At 48.3% G+C, this 22,038-nt stretch overlaps 1 protein-coding gene across 1 annotated transcript in view; it reads left to right on the top strand.

Annotated features, from left to right (window-relative positions):
* Positions 1-22,038, top strand: part of LOC144100335 (uncharacterized) — a 43,910-nt gene that overhangs the window by 13,211 nt on the left and 8,661 nt on the right. Inside the window, exons 5-8 of the mRNA XM_077633310.1 lie at positions 1,846-2,080; positions 6,490-6,646; positions 9,394-9,506; positions 14,038-14,170. Coding sequence (XP_077489436.1) covers positions 1,846-2,080; positions 6,490-6,646; positions 9,394-9,506; positions 14,038-14,170 — 638 coding nt within the window. The remainder of the gene's footprint in view (positions 1-1,845; positions 2,081-6,489; positions 6,647-9,393; positions 9,507-14,037; positions 14,171-22,038) is intronic.

Genomic DNA, 22,038 nt, shown 5'->3' on the forward strand with positions numbered 1-22,038 from the left:
TGTTAGCGCGTGCTCACCAGCAAAACACGCCTGCTAGCCGTAAGATCGCGCTCGTGCCTTCTGCAGCATAGATATATAAAACGCTGACAACGCTGTTGCTATGCAACGCAAGCAGCGAGCGCGCGACACTGGCACATGTGTGCGCTTCTCGTGCGCTCACTTGCGAAAATACTCGCTTCGCGCTCGTAGCGGCGGCTGCATAACCACAGAAAAGTTGCACGGCAATGTAAAGATAACTTGTGCGGCGCTAATATGCAACAAAAGTATTACTAGCACTCCAAAAAAACTTTTTTTTTTACCTGCTGTTGCGCGGCGTCCATAGCGTACCACTGCTCCGGCGGATCCTGCCCGGCAACCTCGCTCACAATTCCCAGCCTGCTTTGCGGCGGTCGCGTAGGGGGCGCGCGCAACTTTCCGAAATGGTCCATTGGCTGGAGTCGCCAAAGGTCTCCACAGCCTGCGGCCCGCTAGCTAACGTGCATTTATCCTCTATGCTTATGCTCAATAAAGTTTTCTCAGCCTCAGTACGAGGGATAAAAAGCAATATACAGGCACATAAAACTCAAAATATCTACGAATATAATAAGACGCGGCATAGCAAACGCTCCATAATCACGTCAAAGCCCGTAAAAAAATCTTTTCCATCGCACTCGCAAAGCTGGCTGTTATGAAAATGAAAATCAATATTCGTGAATGGCGCCAAACAACGAGTCATGAAGCTCACTGGTTACAACTGGAAGGCCTTGGAAGCGCTCAGCTTTGAAGCAAGAGGTGGTATCACGCTTGTATTAATTTTGTTTAGTTTTGTTTTCAATTTTGAAAAATGTTCCTAATAGTCCGGGTGGGGCGTTCAGTCATTCAATCGGCGCTTGCGTACAGGCACTATACACGTTGCCATAAAGCAACCCACTCGGTATACTATCGTGCAGTCCCAGTCGGCTGCAATTGGATACTTGCACTGCGAGAAGGACAGTCTTTTGTATGGTTCGTGGCATACAAAACGTCGTAAGATCAACTGCGTGCGTAATCATCGCATGTTTCGTGACTGTTCCAGCCGAGCACAAAATAGCCCAGAGATTTCTTTAGGAGCAGGTTGCCTTAACAAATCCTCAGATCCAGTACCTCCATGGACAGCGACTGAAAAGAGGTGTGGCTCATTCGCTTCATCCATTGTTTCGCTAAAGCCAATCGCATTTCCAGCTTCTCAGCCACACTATGGCGCTCGCAATAGCCTTGCTCTCCCGTCTTCTTGTGGCTCACTGAAAACCTGGGCGGTGACCATATTTAGTGACAACGAAGTACCCTATGATACAGGATCTACAAAGGCATCTGGGAATTCTGGAACCAAGCGTTGAGTGGCGCTTATACGCATCAGCGTCCTATCTTCCTTTCATTCGTTTTGCTTACAAAACAAACAGTAAGCCAAAATCTTTTGTGGCAATAGGCGACGAGGCCAACAAACACGCAGGCCTGGCAGCAGAAAATATGATTTTAGTTAAAAATATGCCGCACCAAATAGGCTACACAAACACGGAGAAAATTTGGAAGAAAGCATCTAACTAATAAATAATGAAGAAAAATCTTTTTATAGAATAATAAAAGATTCTGAGTGTTTTGCTCCAAGTGGACTACAATGCTGTATTTTTTCAACCTTAGAGCCATAAAAGCGTCGATCGTGAACGTTGGGCGTTACACGCATATTGAATTTGAGGTTCCAAGCACATCTGGTGCGCCATAGTAAGTAGGCGAACGGACTGATCGTGGTTGGATGCTTGTTGCAGGTAATGCTCGTGACTGTAGCAGACGCCTTTAATACTATTTTACCCTGCTTCATCGCGCATCCAGTGAAGCCCATGCCGTACGACTCCCTGATCTGCGTTCTGAACGCCAACATGAGCCAGAAGCTGGTGTCCGAGTTACCCGAAGACGGCCTATGCGACTTCTCCTTCTACCAGGCGGACGAGACAGAGCACGCCATCCTCAAGGGTCCCGGGGGTCCGTTCGCAGCAAGCCTCGAGCTCATAGTGCGGGCGGCCGCTCAGCACACCAAGACCGAGTACGGCATCAGCTTCGACTACCTGTAAGTCAGTTTCTCAGTTCACTTGCCAAAGTAAACCCAGAAACCGGAAATCATCGGTACTTCCACGCTCTAGTGCTGATTGGGCTAAACAAGCAGTGCCGTTTTGAAGTGAAACCTTCGCTACACTAGGTTTTCAAGAGGGCAGCGTCAGTGCAGTCCTATGACATGTGTCACGTGGCAGGTTATGTGACCTACTAACGTCATCACTATCTTCCCACCGTGGAAACTGCCCCATCGGAGTGTGAGAAACCTCCCTACCGCGGCGGGTGGAGACTAAATTGATGATTGGCCGCGAGGCCGCGAGACCTTTTACTAACCAGCGACTCAGAGCAGGAGGTTTCTTCAACTTCGGCACTGGACGCGGAGACGGTTTCAAGTGAGACGGAGCGCCGGAAGACTGACTTTGCGATGAGGCTCAGCCAGTCTGACTTGGCTACACGCGCATTTCATCGACGCTTTACAGATAGTTCGTACGGCAGTGTGCCATGCAAAGGGATATTTCGCTTCTCACCAGGATTAACCAAAGTTTAAACTGCAGATAATTTATTTATTACCGCGTATGTTTAATGTCAGAAAATTGAAAGCAATATTTATTCCATTTATTTTAAGGATTACAACTTTTATTTTAACGCGGCAGTGTTAGGAGCTCATGGCGCAGAAAATCCGGCGTCGCCAGCTTTGGCCGTGAGCGAAAAATCTGCGAAAAATCCCCTGAAAAGCAACCCAGGAGGCAGGTGGGCCAGTTAGGTCACGTGATCTTGTGGCGTCATCGCAACCTGCCCGCCGAATTAGGAGAAAACTGCCCACTGTGGTTGGTGGCAGTTAAATTAATGATTGGTCACTCGGGAAAAGCAATCTGGCGCACGCAACTCTTAACAAAAATTGTGCATATATAGTCTATGGACTTCTTATAGACTCTATTGCCTTCCTATAGATATATTTTTTTGTCTATTCATAGTCTATACACAGCCCATAGACGAAAGAGAGAGAAAGAAGTGGTAGAGGAAAGGCAGGGAGGCTAACCAGTAAAATGTTCCGGTTGGCTACCCTGCACTGGGAGAGAGGGATGAGGGGTGCGTAAAAGAATAAGAAGTAGAGCAATGCGGTCCGTAGCAAGCACGACTGGTAGTGACACAAGCACTCTAAGTCACAGGCCGCCGCAGCTGTAGCCTACACACCTTGAGGACTGCCGACTGCTGCGACCTGAGTAGAACAGATCGAGGGCCCTCCATCACAAGGCAGCGCAGATGTTTCAGTGTCAAGAAAGGCTGCTTGCCGTTGCGGCTGATAATGTTGATGACAACTTAAGCATCGGACTTCTTCTCGGAAGGATGAGGCTGGAGGATGTGTTGTGCCAGCTATTGGGCAGCTGCATGCACTGTATTCAACAAATCCAGCATCTGCAGTGCATTCTGTGCGGCTGGCATGTGCATGCTAGAACGCAGCACACGCATGGCATTCACGATTGGCTTCATCATTGCAATCACTTGCTCATCTGTGACCTGGTCCGGTTTCTGACCTACTACCCGACCAGCAGTAGGCTCAAAACACTGGGTGTGCGGCGACTGTTCTATCATTGAGACGAAAATTTACTAAAAGTCTATGGCCATAAATCTATAGATTGTCTATAGACTGTCTAGAGTATTTATATTGCCTATAGACTGTTCTCTATGGTTTGTTTAAAAAGTCTATAGACTTTATAGACTGAAGTCTATAGACAGTCTATAGACTGTCTAAAAAATTTTAAGAGAAGGCCCACCGGTGACAGCACCTGCCATCCCATGTTAGTGGCGCATCGGTTGACCGCTGCACCACTGCGCCAGCAGTGTTGCGAGGGCTTCTGGGGCATCAGTGAATGTAGAGAGCGATCTAATCTGCATATATGAGAATCAACCCGTTACGCTATCACGTCGTACCCTTAGGGCGGAGCTTAAGTGTGCCCTTCAATTTTTTTTTAACTCAGTTCAGTAGAGAATCGTGCGTGCTGGCATGCATTTCTATTGGGTAATTATCTATTATCTTGACAGTTTACCATCATGCGCTTGTGTTGTGAAGTTCTCTACAAGATGACTCCTGCAGGTATAATAATGCTTTGACCATGTGGTCACTTGTGTTTGTGACCACGCTGCCTCTGTATTGTCTTCGTCTTTTTCGTTATTTCCCCATATTCATATTTTCCTTGAAAGGTCTCAGGAAATTCTAGGCTGCTTAAATGTAGTTTGCCGTGTGGGGTCCATTGCCAATATGTGTAGCTATAAAGACCAAAAAAATTCGGCAGACGCACTTAAGACTGCTTACTTGTGGGAATGCGAAAGCATTACAGTCCCTGGGCGCATTGACACCCGCCCACACAGGCGCACTTATGACACCACCCGGCATGCTGTAGGGCGAACGGTTGCATCGAAATTTTGATACGAAAACTGGTTTTTGAGGAAAGGAAATGGACCCGCCGCGGTGGCTCAGTGGTTAGAGCACTCGGCTACTGATCCGGAGTTCCCGGGCTCGAACCCGGCCACGGCGGCTGCGTCTTTATGGAGGGAAAACGCTAAGGCGCTCGTGTGCTGTGCGATGTCAGTGCACGTTAAAGATCCCCAGGTGGTCGAAATTATTCCGGAGCCCCCCACTACGGCACCTCTCTCTTCCTTTCCCCTTACTCTTCCTCCTTTATCCCTTCCCTTACGGCGGGGTTCAGGTATCCGCCGATATATGCGACAGATACTGCGCCATTTCCTTTCCCCCAAAACCAATTATTATTATTATTATTATTATTATTATTATTATTATTATTATTATTATTATTATTATTATTATTATTATTAAACGAAATGGCGAAGTAACTGTCTCACATGTCGGTGCATATGTAGCTGGTTCGAATCCCTGTAGCAAGTTAGCCTCCAACTTTACTAGCGCATGTAAGTAATGAACAGCGAGAAATCGCATCACACGACCGGGAACGCTGTACGACAGTCGGTTGCGTCACAATTTTGGTAGGAATTATGTCGTAAAAACTGTACGGCATGGAGGTCGACCAGTGGCGGGTATGTTTAGTCGAACGACATATATAGGATTGTGTGAAGTGGCGGGGCTCGGCTTGGTGTCTGCGTCATATGCCAGCTGGATGACGTCACCCTGTTTTTTCTTGCCATCGCTGGAGATTTTCTGAACCATCTGCGATTACACACACACACTGACATACGCCACCGGCTTTTCTCCTAATGAAACTATTCCGTAGTAATAAATTTAATTTAAATTGAAACACTTTTCAGAGTTACAAGGGTTTCGTCACGAACAGTTGAAAGCGGAGGTCTTTCTGAAATGGTATGAGGTTTCCCGTGCGATCCCGCTCGGCTTGGCTGTTTCCGGCAGTAAAACTGGTTTCTGGAAGGTGGTTACGGTGAATCCGCGAAGAACCGGGTTTAGAGCGTTTAGCTCTATTTCTCGCGGTTCGGGTCCCCGCGTTATAAGTTATAACTCAGTGGTTGTCATGGTAACCGATCTGGCTACATAATCAAATAAAATAGTAACAGGCGGCAACGTGTTGCCCAAGCACCTTCACACAAAACTAAACTGCGTCGAGGCGGTATATATATCCCTGTCTAGCAGGCGTCGAAGTGAGGCCACTTAGTTCTGACATTCGTGTAAAATTTGTGGGCCCAGCGTTTACTGCAGAATGTTCTGAATGACGTCACACTATTCAGCGTTTCGTGCAACATAAATTTACCAGTTAAGCTAAAGCCTAGCTCGATGAATGTATTCTAACCGGTGACCTATGCGCCCCCAATTCTACGTCTTTGGGAATCTTCATATGATCATTGCAGCTAACCGCCGCGGTGGATCATTGGTCAGGGCGCTCGGCTACTGCTCTGGAGCCCCCGGGTACGAACCCGACCGCGGCGCCCGCGATTCATTGGACGCGAAACGCAAAGGTTCCCGTGTGCTGAGCGACGTCATTGCACGTTAAAGATTCCCGGGAGGTCTAAATTATTCCGGAGTCCTCCACTACGGCACCTTTTTCTTCTTTCCTTCTTTCACTCCTTCCTTTATCCCTTCCCTTACGGTGCCGTTCAGGTGTCCGCCGAGATGTGCGACAGATACTGCGCTATTTCCTTTCCCCAACAACCAACTTTAATTGGAGCACAACCGTTTGTCGCGGAGTGTTCGGGGTGGTAGCATACGATTTCGCGTTTCGTGCAGCGTAAACTTACTGGTTCAGTTAGAGTCTTTCTAGCGGTTGGTATTCGAATCGGCGACCTATGTTAGGTGCGGTAACACTCGAAATTCGATCGCTGCCTCATCGTCGGCTCATTTTTTATCAAAAAACTCGAATCCCTAAAATTAACTCTCTATCTCTGCTCCTTCAGTGCGAAACAAAGCAGGCGTGTACTATACACAATTTTCCTTTGTTGCAGAGCCATGAACGATACGCAGGCGCTACTTTCGACCAACGTCGCCAGAGCGGCCCTAGCAGATTTGTGGGGGAAGAAGATATACCACTACGCCTTTCTGACCCTAGCGTTCACCCGGATCAGTCAGAAGATCTACAGAAAAGTGTTCTACTACCTCAAGGTAAGCTTTAGTTTGTCCGAGAGCGCTTAACGGGTGGCGACGTCAGCTTCTGCAGCAATCGCACGCCGTGAACGTTCTATGATTAATGCGTTTTCCCGTGCAGTATGAGGCGCACAAACATAATGCGACAGGTTGCTTGTGCAGCATTGTCTAACACCTTGATATGATATGATTTGAAAATATGCACCTTCGCTCGAGCCTAGTTACAGCCCCCTCCCACTCATTTCTTTTGCTCAGTCTGTGCCAGTGTTGTCACTTATAGGAGGAGGCTCCTGTTATAAAATCGTCGCTGAAACTGTGGGTTGTAATAGGGAGATAAATACGTTCCCTCCGCGTAACTGTGGCTGAAATGAAAAAAGTGAACATTGGTTCTTGAGGAAAGCAAATGGCGCAATAATTGTCTCACATATGTCGATGGACACCGGAACCGCGCCGTAAGAGAAGGGAGGAGGTGGGAGTGAAATAAGAAAGAAGCAAGTGCCGTAGTGGAGGTCTCCAGAATAATTTCGGCCACCTGGGGACGTTTAACGCGCACTGACTTCGCACAGCACAAGGGTGCCTTTTTGCGTTTCACCTCCATCGAAACGCGGCCGCCGCAGTTGGGTTCGAACCTGGGTACTCCGACTCAGTAGACGAGTGCCTTAACCACTGAGCCACCGCGGCGGCCTATCTGCGGCTGACATAGTTCAAAACCGCCCGGACCGTGATGGCGAGCGCCGGCCTCGGTGGGCCTCGCCCTGAGGGGGAACAAAGGAACGACACCCTGCCTGGCTGGCACTACCAAGGCATTTATTGCTACAACAACAATAACGCCAGCTAGCAACAAAATACTCTAAGTAATAAAGGTCATTAGAGTCACCAGCATGGTTATGAGCGAACGTTCGCCCACGCTAGGGCAGGGAGAAGCTCCGAGGCCGGACGGGACAAGCTTGCGGTAAAGTCCCCACGACGCCTCCCCTCGCTGACGGAGAGCGGAGCGCCGCACCGACACGTCTGCACGCGACGAGTTCCCCAGCCGAAGAGAGAGCTGCCTCCCGCGTGCGCGCACAGTTATCAAGCCGTCCGTGGCGCTCGTGGTTGGATGGGTAAAGCAGAACTCTGAATCGAGCGGTGGCTCTCGCCTCCAAGCCATGACTCGTAAAATTGCACTCTTGCTTTAGTTTTAGCCACCACTCTGATAACCTTCGCTTGGTTATTTCTGCCCGCTTAAGATCAATTTTTTCTTCACTGTCCTTAAAGCACAATGCTTTGATTAAATCCACCCCGCTGCTTTCAATTGTAGGGTGAATCCCTTTACATAAAAGTACCGAGTGTTCAGCCGTTTCCCCCTCCTCTACACACACAGCACACAACGTGTCTATGTCGTGGTGCCCGACTCTACATACTCCCGTCCTAGCCTCGAACAACAAAGAGCTTCCCCTACTATAGTGGCAGAGATTTTATTTGGCAATTTCCTGTTTTATCATTCTGTATGTTCCCAGCGCCGATCTCGTCAACGTCCCTGCTTGCCACAGAGCCCTCTCTGTTTGTTTAACCGTTTTCTTAACCTAATTCCTGATTTGCCCCACAACTGCTGTCTAGATATCTGCTTGTCAGTTTTCTAGTTCGCTTTCTTAATTTTGGGTCGACATTGCTCATCTGTATGTAGGTAACTGAAAACCCACTGCTTTCCCCCCCATTTCTCTCAATAACTAAATCTTCACTGTTCTCAAATGAGGCCCATAAATATCAACCTTTACCCCCTGATTTAGTGTGTTGCAATGTGCTCCCAAAGCTAGCCTCCCTACTCCATATTGTTCGATTTCTACTCTTGCTTGAACCTCTGGTCTCATGCACATGATTTGCATTGCCGCAAGTCAGAGTAGGAACCATCACCCCTTTCCAGAGCCCTCTTACAACTTCGTACCTATGGTAATTTCACAATGCCCTACTTTTTCATAAGTTTCATTCCTACTACCTTTAATCAGTACATATTTTTCATGCTCCGTCAGGTACTGAGCACCGTTATTTATCCACACCCCAAGAGACTTGAACTTATTCGCTACCTCTATTGTGATCTCCGCTATTCTATGCTCACTACTCTCATCATTAAATGCCATTACTACAGATCTCGCTACGAAGCCGGCGCCCTCTCTTGTTAGTTAAGGTTACTAGAAAGGACACCGCGGGGAAACAATCCCTGAAGAGGACGAAGCGGAGCGCTTACCCAAAAAAACTAGCACCCTCGTTCTTGCAAACCTATTTTATGTTGTAAGCTTACAACAACGCAAACGAGTTTTCCTAACTCACCCCAATGTAGCGTATAGTTGCAGGTACACTAAAAAAACTGCATTCCTCCCGTTTAACCGACATATAAATAGAACTGTGTAATGATATCGCTCTCATTTCGTGCTGTTTGTTCCGCTTCATATGAAAAGCGCCTTGGCAAACTGCAAATTAAGGCTGCGTTTTTATGGAGGAAAAACGCTAAGGCACCCGTGTGCTGTGCGATGTCAGTGCACGTTAAAGATCCCCAGGTGGTCGGCATTATTCCGGAGCCCTCCACTACGGCACCTCTTTCTTCCTTTCTTCTTTCACTCCCTCCTTTATCCCTTCCCTTACGGCGCGGTTCAGGTGTCCAACGATATATGAGACAGATACTGCGCCATTTCCTTTCTCCCAAAACCAATTATTATTATTATTAAAAAATGCAGGCGAATTTGCAGATTACTTTGTGATAACGCTGAATTATTTACTGACGTGTCTAGGGCGTGAACAAAGATCTTCACAAGGGACTGAAACCACCGAGGCCGTGCTATTATCTCGTTGGCGAGACTTTTTACGTCGAAGCCTGGATAAACTATGCATTCAACAATATCAGGTAAGCAGGCCATCTACCACACGGCAAGCTCATTGGCCTAGGCTTTGCTCCTTTTCGCTTGTTTTGTATTCTGCTGGTGCGAGCAGGTGTAGCATGTTTTCCTGAAGACAGTTTCACCGTCTCGAAAACGTGTGCCATTCCTCAGGAGTGCCAAAATCCTGTGAACACGAGCTTATGTACGACTCACAACATATATCAGCTCCAATAGCTTATAAGTTATAATCCATCTCGCCCCTTCCGTCAGCTAGCGTCCCACTTTCTTCTTTCCAGCGGTTTCAAGGGCAGGAGGGTTGGAGTCAACGGCCATTCCCACCTCCACAGCAGTCTCCCCAGTAAAGATGTCGGTGTGCTTTGGCGATGTCCTTGTCCTTTTGGTTTTGTAGCGACAGCTGTTAATCGACCGTTCCTGAATTCGCGTCGTCGTCGTCGTAGTAGTTGTAGTATGTCCTAGTCGTCGGCTTAAGATGGTTACTGTGGAAGGATGAGGGCATGACGACATCGGAGGATTGCGTAAACGGCGGATGCTTATTGCGGAAGGAAGAGAGCATGGCGAAAGTGTAAAAAATTAGCTGTGGTTCAATTACTGGTGAATCTGGTTACAGAGCGAAAGCTGTGGTGTATTGGGCAACTAGATGGGGCTTGGCGTCTTTACCGTTGAGTGCGTGCCGGACAACTTCGCTACTCGCTTAAGTGCAAAATCGTAATTTACATGCTGCAAATTAAATTATTCATGAACGCCTCAGTACATAACTCGACGGTACGTTTCTAAGACATCTGTACGTTCCCTATACGCGCGCCATCTGCTGGACCATTGCCATAAACTGCGTGTTCTTGTTTCAGCGGGTGCCGCATGACGGCGCTACGACTGCACATCATGCATGAAAGATATTCTCCGAAAACATACTTCGCTGCTCGCTTAATTGGGGTATCTAATTTACATGCTCATATTTGAACTATTTATGCACGCCTGAGTACATATCTCGAAGATACTTCCTAGAGGTGAGAAATTGTGGCGAAGTGTCCCCGTCTCGCATGCCGAAGGCTCGGGTTCGATTCCGACCTACACCACAACTTTGTCTTTTTTTATTAAATGAGGCGCATTAACATGACCTTCAAAGTTTGTACGCGTAAAGTTTTTCGCTCCAAAAGGCGCGCCCGGTGGAAGGTTGCCACGGGAGCCACACAGAGAGCAGCTACGTTTGTTACCCTGCAATGAATAGAGCAGTTGCCGTGGAAGGTGGGTACCACGGAAACCATTCGGCGGGTAGTTGTGGCGATAGCGGAATATTCACCAAAAGAGGAGGGGGAGGCACCGTAGAAGGAGAAAGTGCGGTGAGAGCATAGAAAATCTTACCCGCAGCGTGGTTGCCGTGGAAGAAGACTCTAATTTAGGGAAGGCGTAAGGCGCAGGCGTGAGGGCGGTTCAACGGGAATCACCCGTAGGCTAGTTACCCTGCAATGAGTAGGAGCGTAGGGATGCGCAACCGGATAATGGTTGCCACGACAAATCATCTCTACGGTCGTTAACATAGAAGGATGAGGGAAAGAACGACGAGAGGGGAAGAATGCTGGGCGGTCCATCAGCGGGAGGTTCTGTGAAACGGAGAGCACGTGGAAAGGATCATCGGTGGCGCTGCTTGCCTAGAGCGGCGGTTTGTCGAGCAAGGCGAATCGAAAAACGAGCATTTGTAGAAAACTAAAAAGAGCGCTCCATAAGTTTGTAGATATGAAGTCACTCTCATATTCGCAGCCTCAACGTGTGGTAAAATATAAATACCTTAATAGCTGTCGCTGGACCTGACGTTGCATTGTGGTAACTGTCCTGTCAATTTTTTTTTCTTTGCTGCACTGACAGAAGTGGGGAGGCAATATTTACTGCCGTGGCGGAGGTCGCTCGGGGGTGAGAGTTATTGGAGCGAGCCGACTAGACCGAAAATTCCGCGAAAAGGGCGAAAGCGACCTTCCTTTCCCCATCCTCTCTGCGTTTGCGTGAAGGCGCAGTAAAATACTACGTTGTAAAAGGGGCTTTACTACGCTGAGCTCCTTCCGGAATTTCACCGTGCCGTTTCTCAGAGGAAGCTTTTTCCGGCTCGCACGCCTTGTAATGCTGAAGCCAATATTAGCAACTGTGTGCCCATTTTGGCCGCTTCGACGAAGAGTGTGCGATTATCGGTACTCAATAGGACAAGATGGAATGCCACGCGTCCTGTTGACGCTAAGGGTTGTAGCTGTACTGGCATTTGTATAGATTAAAACACCATAGTAAAGATCAGAGGATGCCACTTCATGGCTGCTGGCCTAGGTAATCTTTGAATGGGGTTTGATGGCGCTCTAGGTGTCGATGATGAGTGGGCCTCCTGTTTCTTTCATCTCTGTTTTTATCTACCTTGTGAGAGGAATAATCATCATCAGCCTGACTACGCCCACTGGAAGACAAAGGCCTCTTCGATATATCTCCAATTAAACCTGTCATTTTCCAGCTGCGGCGATTATATCCCCGCAAGCATTTAAATCTCATCCACCCCCCTAACCTTCTTCCGCCTCCAGCTACGCCTGCCTTCCCCTGGAATCCACTCCGTTACCCTTAAGGACCAGTGGTTATCTTGCCTTCGCACTGCATGCCCTGCCCAAACCCATTTCTTACTCTTGATTTTGACTAGGATGTCATTAGCACGCGTTTGTTGCCTCACCCACTCGGCCCTCTCCCTGCCTCTTAACGTTTCACCTGTCATTTTCCTTTCAATGTACGGTAAAAAAGGGCCATCCTTTAATACCGCCGTTACTGCCGCGTGTTTTCAAAAAACGAGCAGCAAAAATGACGCTAAAAAAATTTGTAATAGCAGCTCGCATGCGGCAGTCACAAGATGTCTGATCGTGATGGAATAGTGCAGTGACGAAATCATTCCATCGCGGCTGCTATAAATTACAGTCTTTAACGACATCTCCCCTGTGCTTCAAATACGCTTAGAAACACTACTGTTTGCAACATAAAAATACAGAGCAGCTTTGTAAAATAGTGAATATTTGCTTATTACTTTCCTTCTTACCTCTTCATCTTCTCTCAAGTTTTTCTCTATTTTTTATTTGTATCAATTATATTTTTCACATTCTTAATCATAATATTGCTGCTAATAGTTGCTAGTATTTTCATTAATGGGGTATTACAGTTTCTTTGCATCGTTTTTAAACATTCTTGAAGGTAATTATGTTCGAATACACTCCTCAGCCTGACGCGGTAGCGTGGATAACATAGAAAACATAACATAGAAAAATTGAAACTCTAACATATAATTACTTAGCAAGCACACAACAGGCAGAGCAAGAACTATATCGTACCATCCACGCAAAACAAAAAAAAATGCCACATCGATGCAAGACATCTTTGAATATTCTTAGCCCTTAATTTTATTCACAAATAATTTTATAGTAGTACTTCTTTGCCTCCCAACATTTTGTTTGAGTCCAACCGCCGCGGTAATGGTTACGGTATACAGTGGTTACGGTACTCGGCTGCTGACCCGAAAGGCGCGGCTTCGGCACCGGCTGTGACGGTCGCATTTCAATGGAGCCGAAATGATAAAGCTCGAGTACTGTGCAATGTCAGTGCACGTTAAAGATAAGTAATAAAGTAATAATTGGTTTTTGGTGAAAGGAAATGGTGCAGCATCTGTCTCATATATCGTTGGACACCTGAACCGCGCCGTAAGAGAAGGGATAAAGGAGTGAGTGAAAGAAGAAAGGAAGAAAAATGTGCCGTATTGGAGGGCTCCGGAGTAATTTCGACCACCTGGGGATCTTTAACGTGCACTGACATCGCACAGCACGCGGGCGCCTTAGCGTCCAGGTAGCTCCAGGTAGTCGAAATTATCCGGAGCCTTCCACTACGGCGTCTCTCATAGCCAGAGGCGCTTTGGGACGCCAAACAACGTAAAGCAAACAAAAAAACCAATATCTTGCAATTAAATACCGGTAATTTGAATAATGAGTGATTATGTTTGCTAATGTGTCTAATTGCATCGATGCTGCATGCATTTCCAACATTCTCGGACAAAAATTTTGAACGTTGAACAATTGAAAGATACTCTTATGTAAATATTGCAGGTAATTATCTATTCTTCTGACATGTATCAAAATACTTCTTTGCAGGTGTTTCTATCGACAGCATCGAAATGTTACGACTGCCATGAAAAATTAATGGGGAATGCTCGTGAGGACAGCAAAAACGTGAATAGAAAAAAAAATGAAAGACTGCCGTCGGGTGATCTGTCGATATATTGATTGTCTTAGTGGAATCTAACATTATATGAAAAAAGTGCGCTCATAAATGGCTTCCCGCTCAAAAATGCTTTTGACCAGAATTGCGTATTTCGTACAGTGCGCCTCAATACATAAAAAGGGAAAGGAATGGGCTTAATAATGGGATGAAGGGAAATATATTAAGTGAGAGAGATATAAAGGAAATGAATGAAGTAGAGGTGTTCGTGTGTACTAGTTAGGTGAGGGTAAGCGTATATCTTCTGTCTTCATACAGAGAAAGAATGCACATCCACGGGGCGGTCGTGTACGGTCACTTGCTCATGGACGATCGGGGTAAAGGCAAGATCCTCCCGCCCACCTTCTGGAACTCGACGCTCTACAATGGAAAGTTCTACAAATACAATCTGGTGAGCGCTGGCCAACTACTACGTACCCATGGCTTATATAGAAATATTCATAAGCAGCATTGCTCAGCATTGCTCAGCATGAAATATTGTGCTTTTTTGCAGGTGGACACCACTGCCACCGCTGCCTCCACTTGAAAAATTGGTTTCTGAAAATTGGCTTTTGAGGAAAGGAAATGACGTAGTAACTGCATCAACACCTCTTTTTGGGCTAGTTGGTGCATACTTGAATTAGAGAAAACCTAGCGCCAAAACCATGAAAACCACAAGGACGAACGACGTCGAGGCACAAGCGCTATACTGACAACTGAATTTTTATTGAAGCCAGGATGCAGCTTATATAGGGTGAAGCTTCAAGGGGAGAGAAGGGTGACAAGGAGGAGAAGGTGAACAACGGCAACATCGCTTAGCAGAAGCGGACAGGCAGCCGAAAATCACTCAAGAAAAAGAAAAATTAGATTACTGAATGTAAAAAGTTAAACTCTGAGGCAAAAAGAGATAAAGAAGGAGTACTGTGTAACACTCACACATCTCGGGGGATACACGAACCGCGCCGTAAGGGAAGGGATGAAGGACGGAGTGAAAGAAGAAAGGAAGAAAGAGGTGCCGTAGTGCAGGTATCCGGGATAATAACTACCACCTAGGGTTCTTAACGTGCACAAACATCGCGCAGCACACGGGAGCACTTGCGTTTCGCCTCCATCGAAACGCTGCCGCCGCGGTCGGGTTCGAACCCGGGTACTCCGGACCAGTAGCCGAGCGCCCCATCAGTTAGCCACCGCAGTGGGTAATGGCTTTTGAAATTTGGTTTTAGCGCGATTGTTGTGTCGACTGACCCAGGGAGTCAGTTATGCGCATTTCCTTTTGACCCGCCCCGGTGGCTCAGTGGTTAAGGCGCCCGTCTACTGAGCCGGTGGTGATGGTGGTGAAAGACATTTATGAGCTGGTTGCAGAGAGGGGCTAGAGCTACAGCCTTGCTGGCCCCTCCCCTAACAATATTAGGTGGAGGTCCTATTCCGGGGTCACATTGGCAACAAGCGCCGCCCGCGTCCGTTAAACCAAGGCCTTTTGGGTCTTGACAGCCGAGCAGGGCCACCTCCCAGTCCTCTCTGCCAGGGTTGGGGAGGACAGATGGGTTTGATTGGCACGCCCAAACCATGTGGAAGGTATCAGCCATCTCCCCACAAAACTGGCACGCGCCATAAAAATATGGATTACTCGGGTTCGAACCCAACCACGGCGGCCGCTTTTCGATGGCGACGAAGCGCAAAAGACGCCCGTGTGCTGTGCGGTGTCGGTACACGTTAAAGATCCCCAGGCGGTCGAAATTATTCCGGAGTTCTCCACTATGGCACCTCTTTCTTCCTTTCTTCTCTCAATCCCTTTTTTACTGTTTCCGGTACGGCGCGGTTCAGGTGTCCACCCAGATGTGAGACAGATACTGCGCAATTTCCTTTCCCCAACAACCAATTTTGCAGTTTAAATTTCCCGGGTTCGACCCCGACCGCAGCGGCTGCGTTTTTATGGAGGAAAAACGCTCAGGCGCCCGTGTGCTGTGCGATGTCAGTGCACGTTAAAGATCCCCAGGTGGTCGAAATTATTCCGGAGCCCTCCACTACGACACCTCCTTCTTCCTTTCTTCTTTCACTCCCTCCCTTATCCCTTCCCTAACGGCGCGGTTCAGGTGTCCAACGATATATGAGACAGATACTGTGCCATTTCCTTTCCCCCAAAACACCAATTACCAATTTAAATTTAAAGCAATTTAATTTAAAGCTGCGGCTGCGTTTTTATGGAGGAAAAACGCTAAGGCGCCCGTGTGCTGTGCGATGTCAGTGCACGTTAAAGATCCCCAGGTGGTCGAAATTATTCCGGAGCCCTCCCCTACGGCACCTCATTCTTCCTTTCTTCTTTCACTCCATCCCTTATCCCTTCCTTTACGGAGCGGTTCAGGTGCCCAACGATATATGAGACAGATACTGCGCCATTTCCTTTCTCCCAAAACCAATTATTATGCATTTAAATGATAATTTCAGTGCCAGCTGGGCAGCGCAGGTTCACTAATTCGCTGCGACATAAGGGAGTAGTCAATGGTCATTTGCCTGTTCCATAATCTTCATGTGATTTGTGCTTCACATTTAGGTTCTCTGTTTACAATAACTAGGCTCCGTTGCTCGCAGATTTTAAGCATTAACTTTCATTTAAATCTGTTTATCCATACAGGTAATCGATGTCGCCATTCATATCACCTAGTGGAATTATATCGGCACCATATCCGACTTGTTCTATATCGTCATTTAGACATTTTTCTAGATTCTTGTTTCCTTGCCTCCAATTGCTTCCTGTCCACTAATAAAGAACCCTTAGCCATCTCCCTCTGCCTGTAATAGTATCTGATACACATGAATGTTCTTTCTAAGCTGGTCTTTTTGTATGCCAATTTGCTGTTTTATGTATCAGCCCACCAAACCCACCTCGCTGCTTGAAAAATGTTTGTTGAGGGAGTGGTTGTGAAAACTTTAAGAGACACAGGGTATATAGTTTAGGACGACACGCAGATCCTTGGGTCCCCGCACGGACCCACTGCACTCAGTAGGATAGGAAAACTTTTAATATCCAACAGAAAGAGGGTAGCCAGAGGGCTACCCGCCTTTTGTGTTAATACCTCGTCCCTCCCGGGGAGCATGAGGACATTCCCATAGTATGTGGTCCAAGGTGGCCCTAAGTTCGCAGTTCGCGCATTTTTCTGAAAATTGCCCTGGGTACATAAGACTCCAGAGGGCCGGGTTTGGAAATGTGTAAGTTTGTAACCGGCGCCAGTTGGTGGCTTGGTATCTGGACAAGGATCTATCCGCTGGAGGAAGTCTAGCTCGTTGCAAACGATAGTGTTGTGTAATTTCTCTGTAGGTCACCATGCGATCCCTGTCTGTAAAGACCACCTCGCTCGGGTCCGCCCGGAAAGAAAGCCTCGGGCGAACTCGTGGGCCATCTCATTACCAGGCAGGGATGCATGTGCTGGTGTCCAGACTAGCGTAATTTTCCGGTCTATTACATGACGGCTTAGAATTGTATTCGTTAGAGGGGAGACCCGGCCCCTGCTGAAATTTAGTATGGCAACTTTGGAGTCACTGATGATGTATCTCGCTTTTGTGCCTACACAAGCCAGTGCTATGGCAGCTTCCTCTGCAGTCTCTGGGTTACCCGAGAGTATTGGGGCACTGATTTTGAGGAGTTGTTTATTATTGACGACCGCGACGGTCATCGTGTTCTTACCATACTCAGCGGCATCCACGTAGACCACGTCCTCGTCTTTGTAGGAGCGGAAGCGTTTCTCTAGCGCCTCTGCCCGCTTGGCCCGGCGCACTGAGTGATGAATAGGGTGCATATTCCTGGGTAATAGGGGTACAACTATATTGTTTCGAATTTTTCCGAGCATGTCAATTTTGGCGGTTGTTCTGTTATCGCGGCTAAGATTGAGTTTTTCTAGAATGGCCCTGCCGGTTGTGGTCCCGGCTAAGCGTTCGATTTGGGACGTTCTCACTGCTTCCGTAATTTCTTCCAGGGTATTATGCATTCCCAGCTCTAGGAGGCGGTGAGTGGATGTACGGAGGGGCAATCCTAGAGCTTGTTTTGTGCATTGCCTGATAATTCCATTTATCTTTTCCTTTTCTGAAACTTTAAGATCAAGGAAGGGGGCAGCATACGCGATAAGGCTTACTACGAACGCCTGTACCAGCCGTAGGAGATTCTGCTCTTTCATGCCGTGTCTTCTGTTGGCAATCCGCTGTATGAGCCGCATAGTTTGTTGCGCGCAGTTTTCCATCTTAGTTATTGCATCACCGTTATACCCGTTGCTTTGTATAATCATTCCTAAAATTCTTATTTTTTCAACATGAGGAATCTCCGCCCCTTGAGTTTGTAATTTGATGTTAGAGATGGTTCTAGTTTGTCTTTGATGCAGAGGTCTATAAAAAAGAAGTTCAGACTTCTGCGGCGAGCATTGCAAGCCCCTACGGCTGACATAGTTTTCGACCTCATTTATGGCCTTCTGTAGCGTACTTTCGATGTGCGCGTCGTGGCCACGGGTCATCCACTTGGTGATATCGTCCGCATACATGCAGAAATTCAAGCCATCTATCCCCTCCAGTCTCGTCGGGAGCCGTATCATGGCCACGTTGAAGAGAATAGGGGAAAGTACCGAACCCTGAGGGGTGCCTATGCTGCCCAAGTGTATGTCTTGAGACTGACTTTCACCAAAGTGGATGCGCGCTATCCTGTCCGAAAGGAAATTGGCAATGTAGTTGTACGTGCGCTCCCCGACGTTTAAAAGAGCCAGGTTTTCTAGTATCGCCTCGTGTTTTACATTATCGAAAGCTTTAGTGAGATCAAGTCCCACTATTACTTTCGCATCCAGCGACTTAGTGTCTAATATGTCATGTGTGAGCTGTATCATGACATCTTGCGTGGACAAATGCGATCTAAAACCTATCATCGAATGGAGGTATAAGTCGTTGTCTTCCATGAAATTGTTTAGTCGCGTTTGTATGACATGTTCCATCAGTTTTCCAACGCAAGAGGTGAGGGATATAGGCCTTAGATTTTCTAGATTGAGCGGTTTCCCTGGCTTAGGTATGAAAATTACCTTAGCGGTTTTCCATTGTTGGGGAATCTCACCCTTCTCCCAGCATTCTTGCATGAAATTGGTCAGCGCCGTTATAGATTTGTCATCTAGGTTTCTAAGCATTTTGTTGGTTACACCATCGGGTCCGGGGGCTGATTTGGTTTTCAGTTTTAGTATTTCTGCTCGAACCTCGAATTCGTGAATAGGGGCGTCTAGTTCGCTGTTGGATTTACCCTCATAGCGCGATAAGGTAGTTTTGGTGGCGGAGCCTATATATCGACAACGAATTGCATCGAGGAGCTCCTGCTCCGAACCTTCAAATTTATAACCTAATTTCTGCACTCAAACGTTCATGTCCCGGAGGCTCATGACGCTGGCAGCCCGGCCTGTGGCGATGGCTTGCTTGGCCGAGCCCTCACAGCGCAGTAGGGTGTCCCAAGCCTCCCAAGTGGTAAGGTGCTCGAGGCCCCGCGGGGGAGGATCCGCCGGGCAGAGGAAAAGGATATGATCGAGAGGGGCTTTGGTGTGGTGGTAGAGGGTACAGGAGGGGTTTGTGTGGACTTGGTGATGAGCGCGAGCGTATATAACGGGAGGGTAGTGCGTGTTTGGAGCCGCCTCCAAAGTGTCTGGTGATAATTGTCGAGGGAGGGATGGTGTGGGTGGTAGAGCCGACGCTCGTTTCTGCAGGCCTGCGTCAGTTCGCTGAATGAATGCATGCGCTCCCGTGAGAACCCTAGATCGGAGGCCGCCAGTGCCCGGCTGAGAGAACCGCGGGCTAAAGCGTTGGCAGCCTCGTTTCCGGGATTCCCGGAGTGGGCAGGCGCCCATATGAACTCCATGCGGCGGGGCGGGTGTGCGGCGAGGGAGTTCAATATGCGAAATGCAGGGGCGTGAACTCTCCCGCGGGAGAAATTTAGTATGGCAGTTTTTAGAGTCCGATAGTATATACCGGGCCTCCGTGCGCGTGATGGCTAGGGCAATAGCGGCCTCTTCAGCCTCATCCGAAGTGGCAGTGGGAGATATGTGAAGGGTAGCAATCGATTGTAGGAAGGGGTTCGTGATGGCTAAAACCGACCCTCGCCCGTGCATGGGGCATACACCCACACGGCATCCGGTTCCGTTCCATAGTGTTTGTGGAGCGCCCTTGCGCGAGCTCTGCGGCGGGGTTCGTGGTAGGCGGGGTGCATGTTTTTGGAGAGAGGTTTAATAAGTAGTTCGCAATGAATGTTGTGGGGGACCTGGAGCTGTGTGGGATCCGTGGCTGGTATCCTGATACCGAGCGTGTGTAGGATGCGTCTGCCGATGGGGGTTCTCGCGAGACTTATGTATTGTGTCTGTCGGTGGGCCTCAATAAGCTCACCTACCGTGTTGTGTAGGCCTAGCTGGAGGAGTTTTCCGGGTAAGGTATCTAGGGGTAGGTGTAGTGCTGTCTTAAATGCTGTTCGGATCATGGCATCCAGGGTGGAGATTTCTGTGGCCTGGAGTTTCAGGTAGGGGAGCGTGAAGAGAAAGCGGCTGAGGACGAAGGCATGAATGAGACTACATAGGTCATGCTCCTTCATGCCCCGGTGGTGTCCAGAAACTCGGCGGAATAAGTGGGATATTGACACCCCGTCTGCTTGAGTTTGTGGATGGTGAGAGTGTTTTTCCCGTTGTTCTCGATGTGGAGGCCTAGTACCCGGAAAGTGCGCACATCCGGGATGTACCGTTTTTCCAGTGTCACGCTTATGGGGGCTGTGGGGCAGTTTCGTGTTGTGGGGCGGAGTATGAGGAGCTCCGACTTCTCCGGAGAGCATGAGAGTACGATACTGCGCGCATGTGTTTGGGTGAGGGTAGCTGCCGACTGCAGAGTATTCTCTATGTCTCCATCACTGCCATGGGTTGTCCACAGCGTGATATAATCAGCATAGAGTGTATGCCGAAGGTGAGGGATGGTTTGTAGTTTGCAGGCAAGGGGGATGAGAGTGACATTGAAGAGAAAAGGGGAGAGGACAGCTCCCTGGGGGGTGCCAACCCCACTAAGGGTGTATGGGCGGGATGTGTGGGGGCCGAAGTCAATTTCGGCCGTGTGGAATGCTTGCATATAGGTGTACATACGTTCACCTATTTTCAAGGGGAAGAGCGCCGCCATGATCGCTTGATGGTATAGGCGATCAAAGGCCTTGGTGAGATCCAAGACGAGGACAGCTTTTGTGTTGTCCGGTATGAGGGGGTCGAAAATATCCTGTGTGAGCTGGAGCATGACCTCCTGTGCCGACAGGTGGGGACGGAAGCCCACCATTCTGTGCGGGTAGATGTCTTGCTCTGCCAAGTGTCGGGTGAGTCGGGCGAGTGCGACATGCTCCAAATGCTTGCCCAGGCATGAGGTTAATGAGATGGGATGAATATTTGCAGGTGTGAGGGGTTTGTGGGGTTTGGGATGAATAAGATTTTGGCTTGACGCCAGGATCGTGGAAGGATGACCTCCTGCCAGCATGTGTTGAATTAGCCCGTGAGCTGGGCAATCGACTGATACTCCAAATTGCGGAGCATGCTATTGGAGATACGGTCAACTCCTGGAGTGGAATTAGAGCGGAGAGTCAAGAGGACCGCTCTGACTTCTGCTTCCGTAATCTCCGTATCGAGATTGGCATTTGGGGTGCCTGCATAGGGGACGGGGGTTAAAGGTACCTGGAGCTGTATGTGTGTTCCTAAGTATGTCGATGAGTGCGTCAGGAGAAAGGTCGGTGCTATGTATAAGGCTTGCGTGTGGTCAATTAGGTGACAGAGCAGTTGCCAACTGCGTTTGGAGGACAGATTGCCAGCCATACCATCGCAAATCTGTCCCCAGTTGGATCGGCAGAGCTCCTCAGAGTGCTCAGTAATTTGTGTTTGCAGTGCGGCTAGACGCTTTTTAAGGATCCGATTGATCTTTTGCCCTTTCCAGTGCTCTAGGATGTTATGGTGGGCATCCCATAGGTGGGCCAGGCGAGTGTCGAGGGTGGGCGTATCTGCTGTGGTGTCAAGGGTTCGAGTGTGTACGGAGAAATCGTTCATGAGTGATGCCACCCACTGGTCGATGTGTAATGGGAGCGTCAGGAAGGGCTGCACATGCGGCGCGGACCGCATCCCAGTTAGTGAGTTTGTGTGTTAGGTTAAGGGTCGTTTTATGTTTGTACGATACTGTAACGGAGAAAATGTAATGCTCACTCCCTAATGTGTGATCTGTTGTGTTCCACGTAATACCGGCAAGGCCAGGTTCGGACTGGTG

The sequence above is a fragment of the Amblyomma americanum genome, chromosome 8, assembly GCF_052857255.1.
Source record: "Amblyomma americanum isolate KBUSLIRL-KWMA chromosome 8, ASM5285725v1, whole genome shotgun sequence".
NCBI classification, from domain to species: Eukaryota; Metazoa; Arthropoda; class Arachnida; order Ixodida; family Ixodidae; genus Amblyomma; species Amblyomma americanum.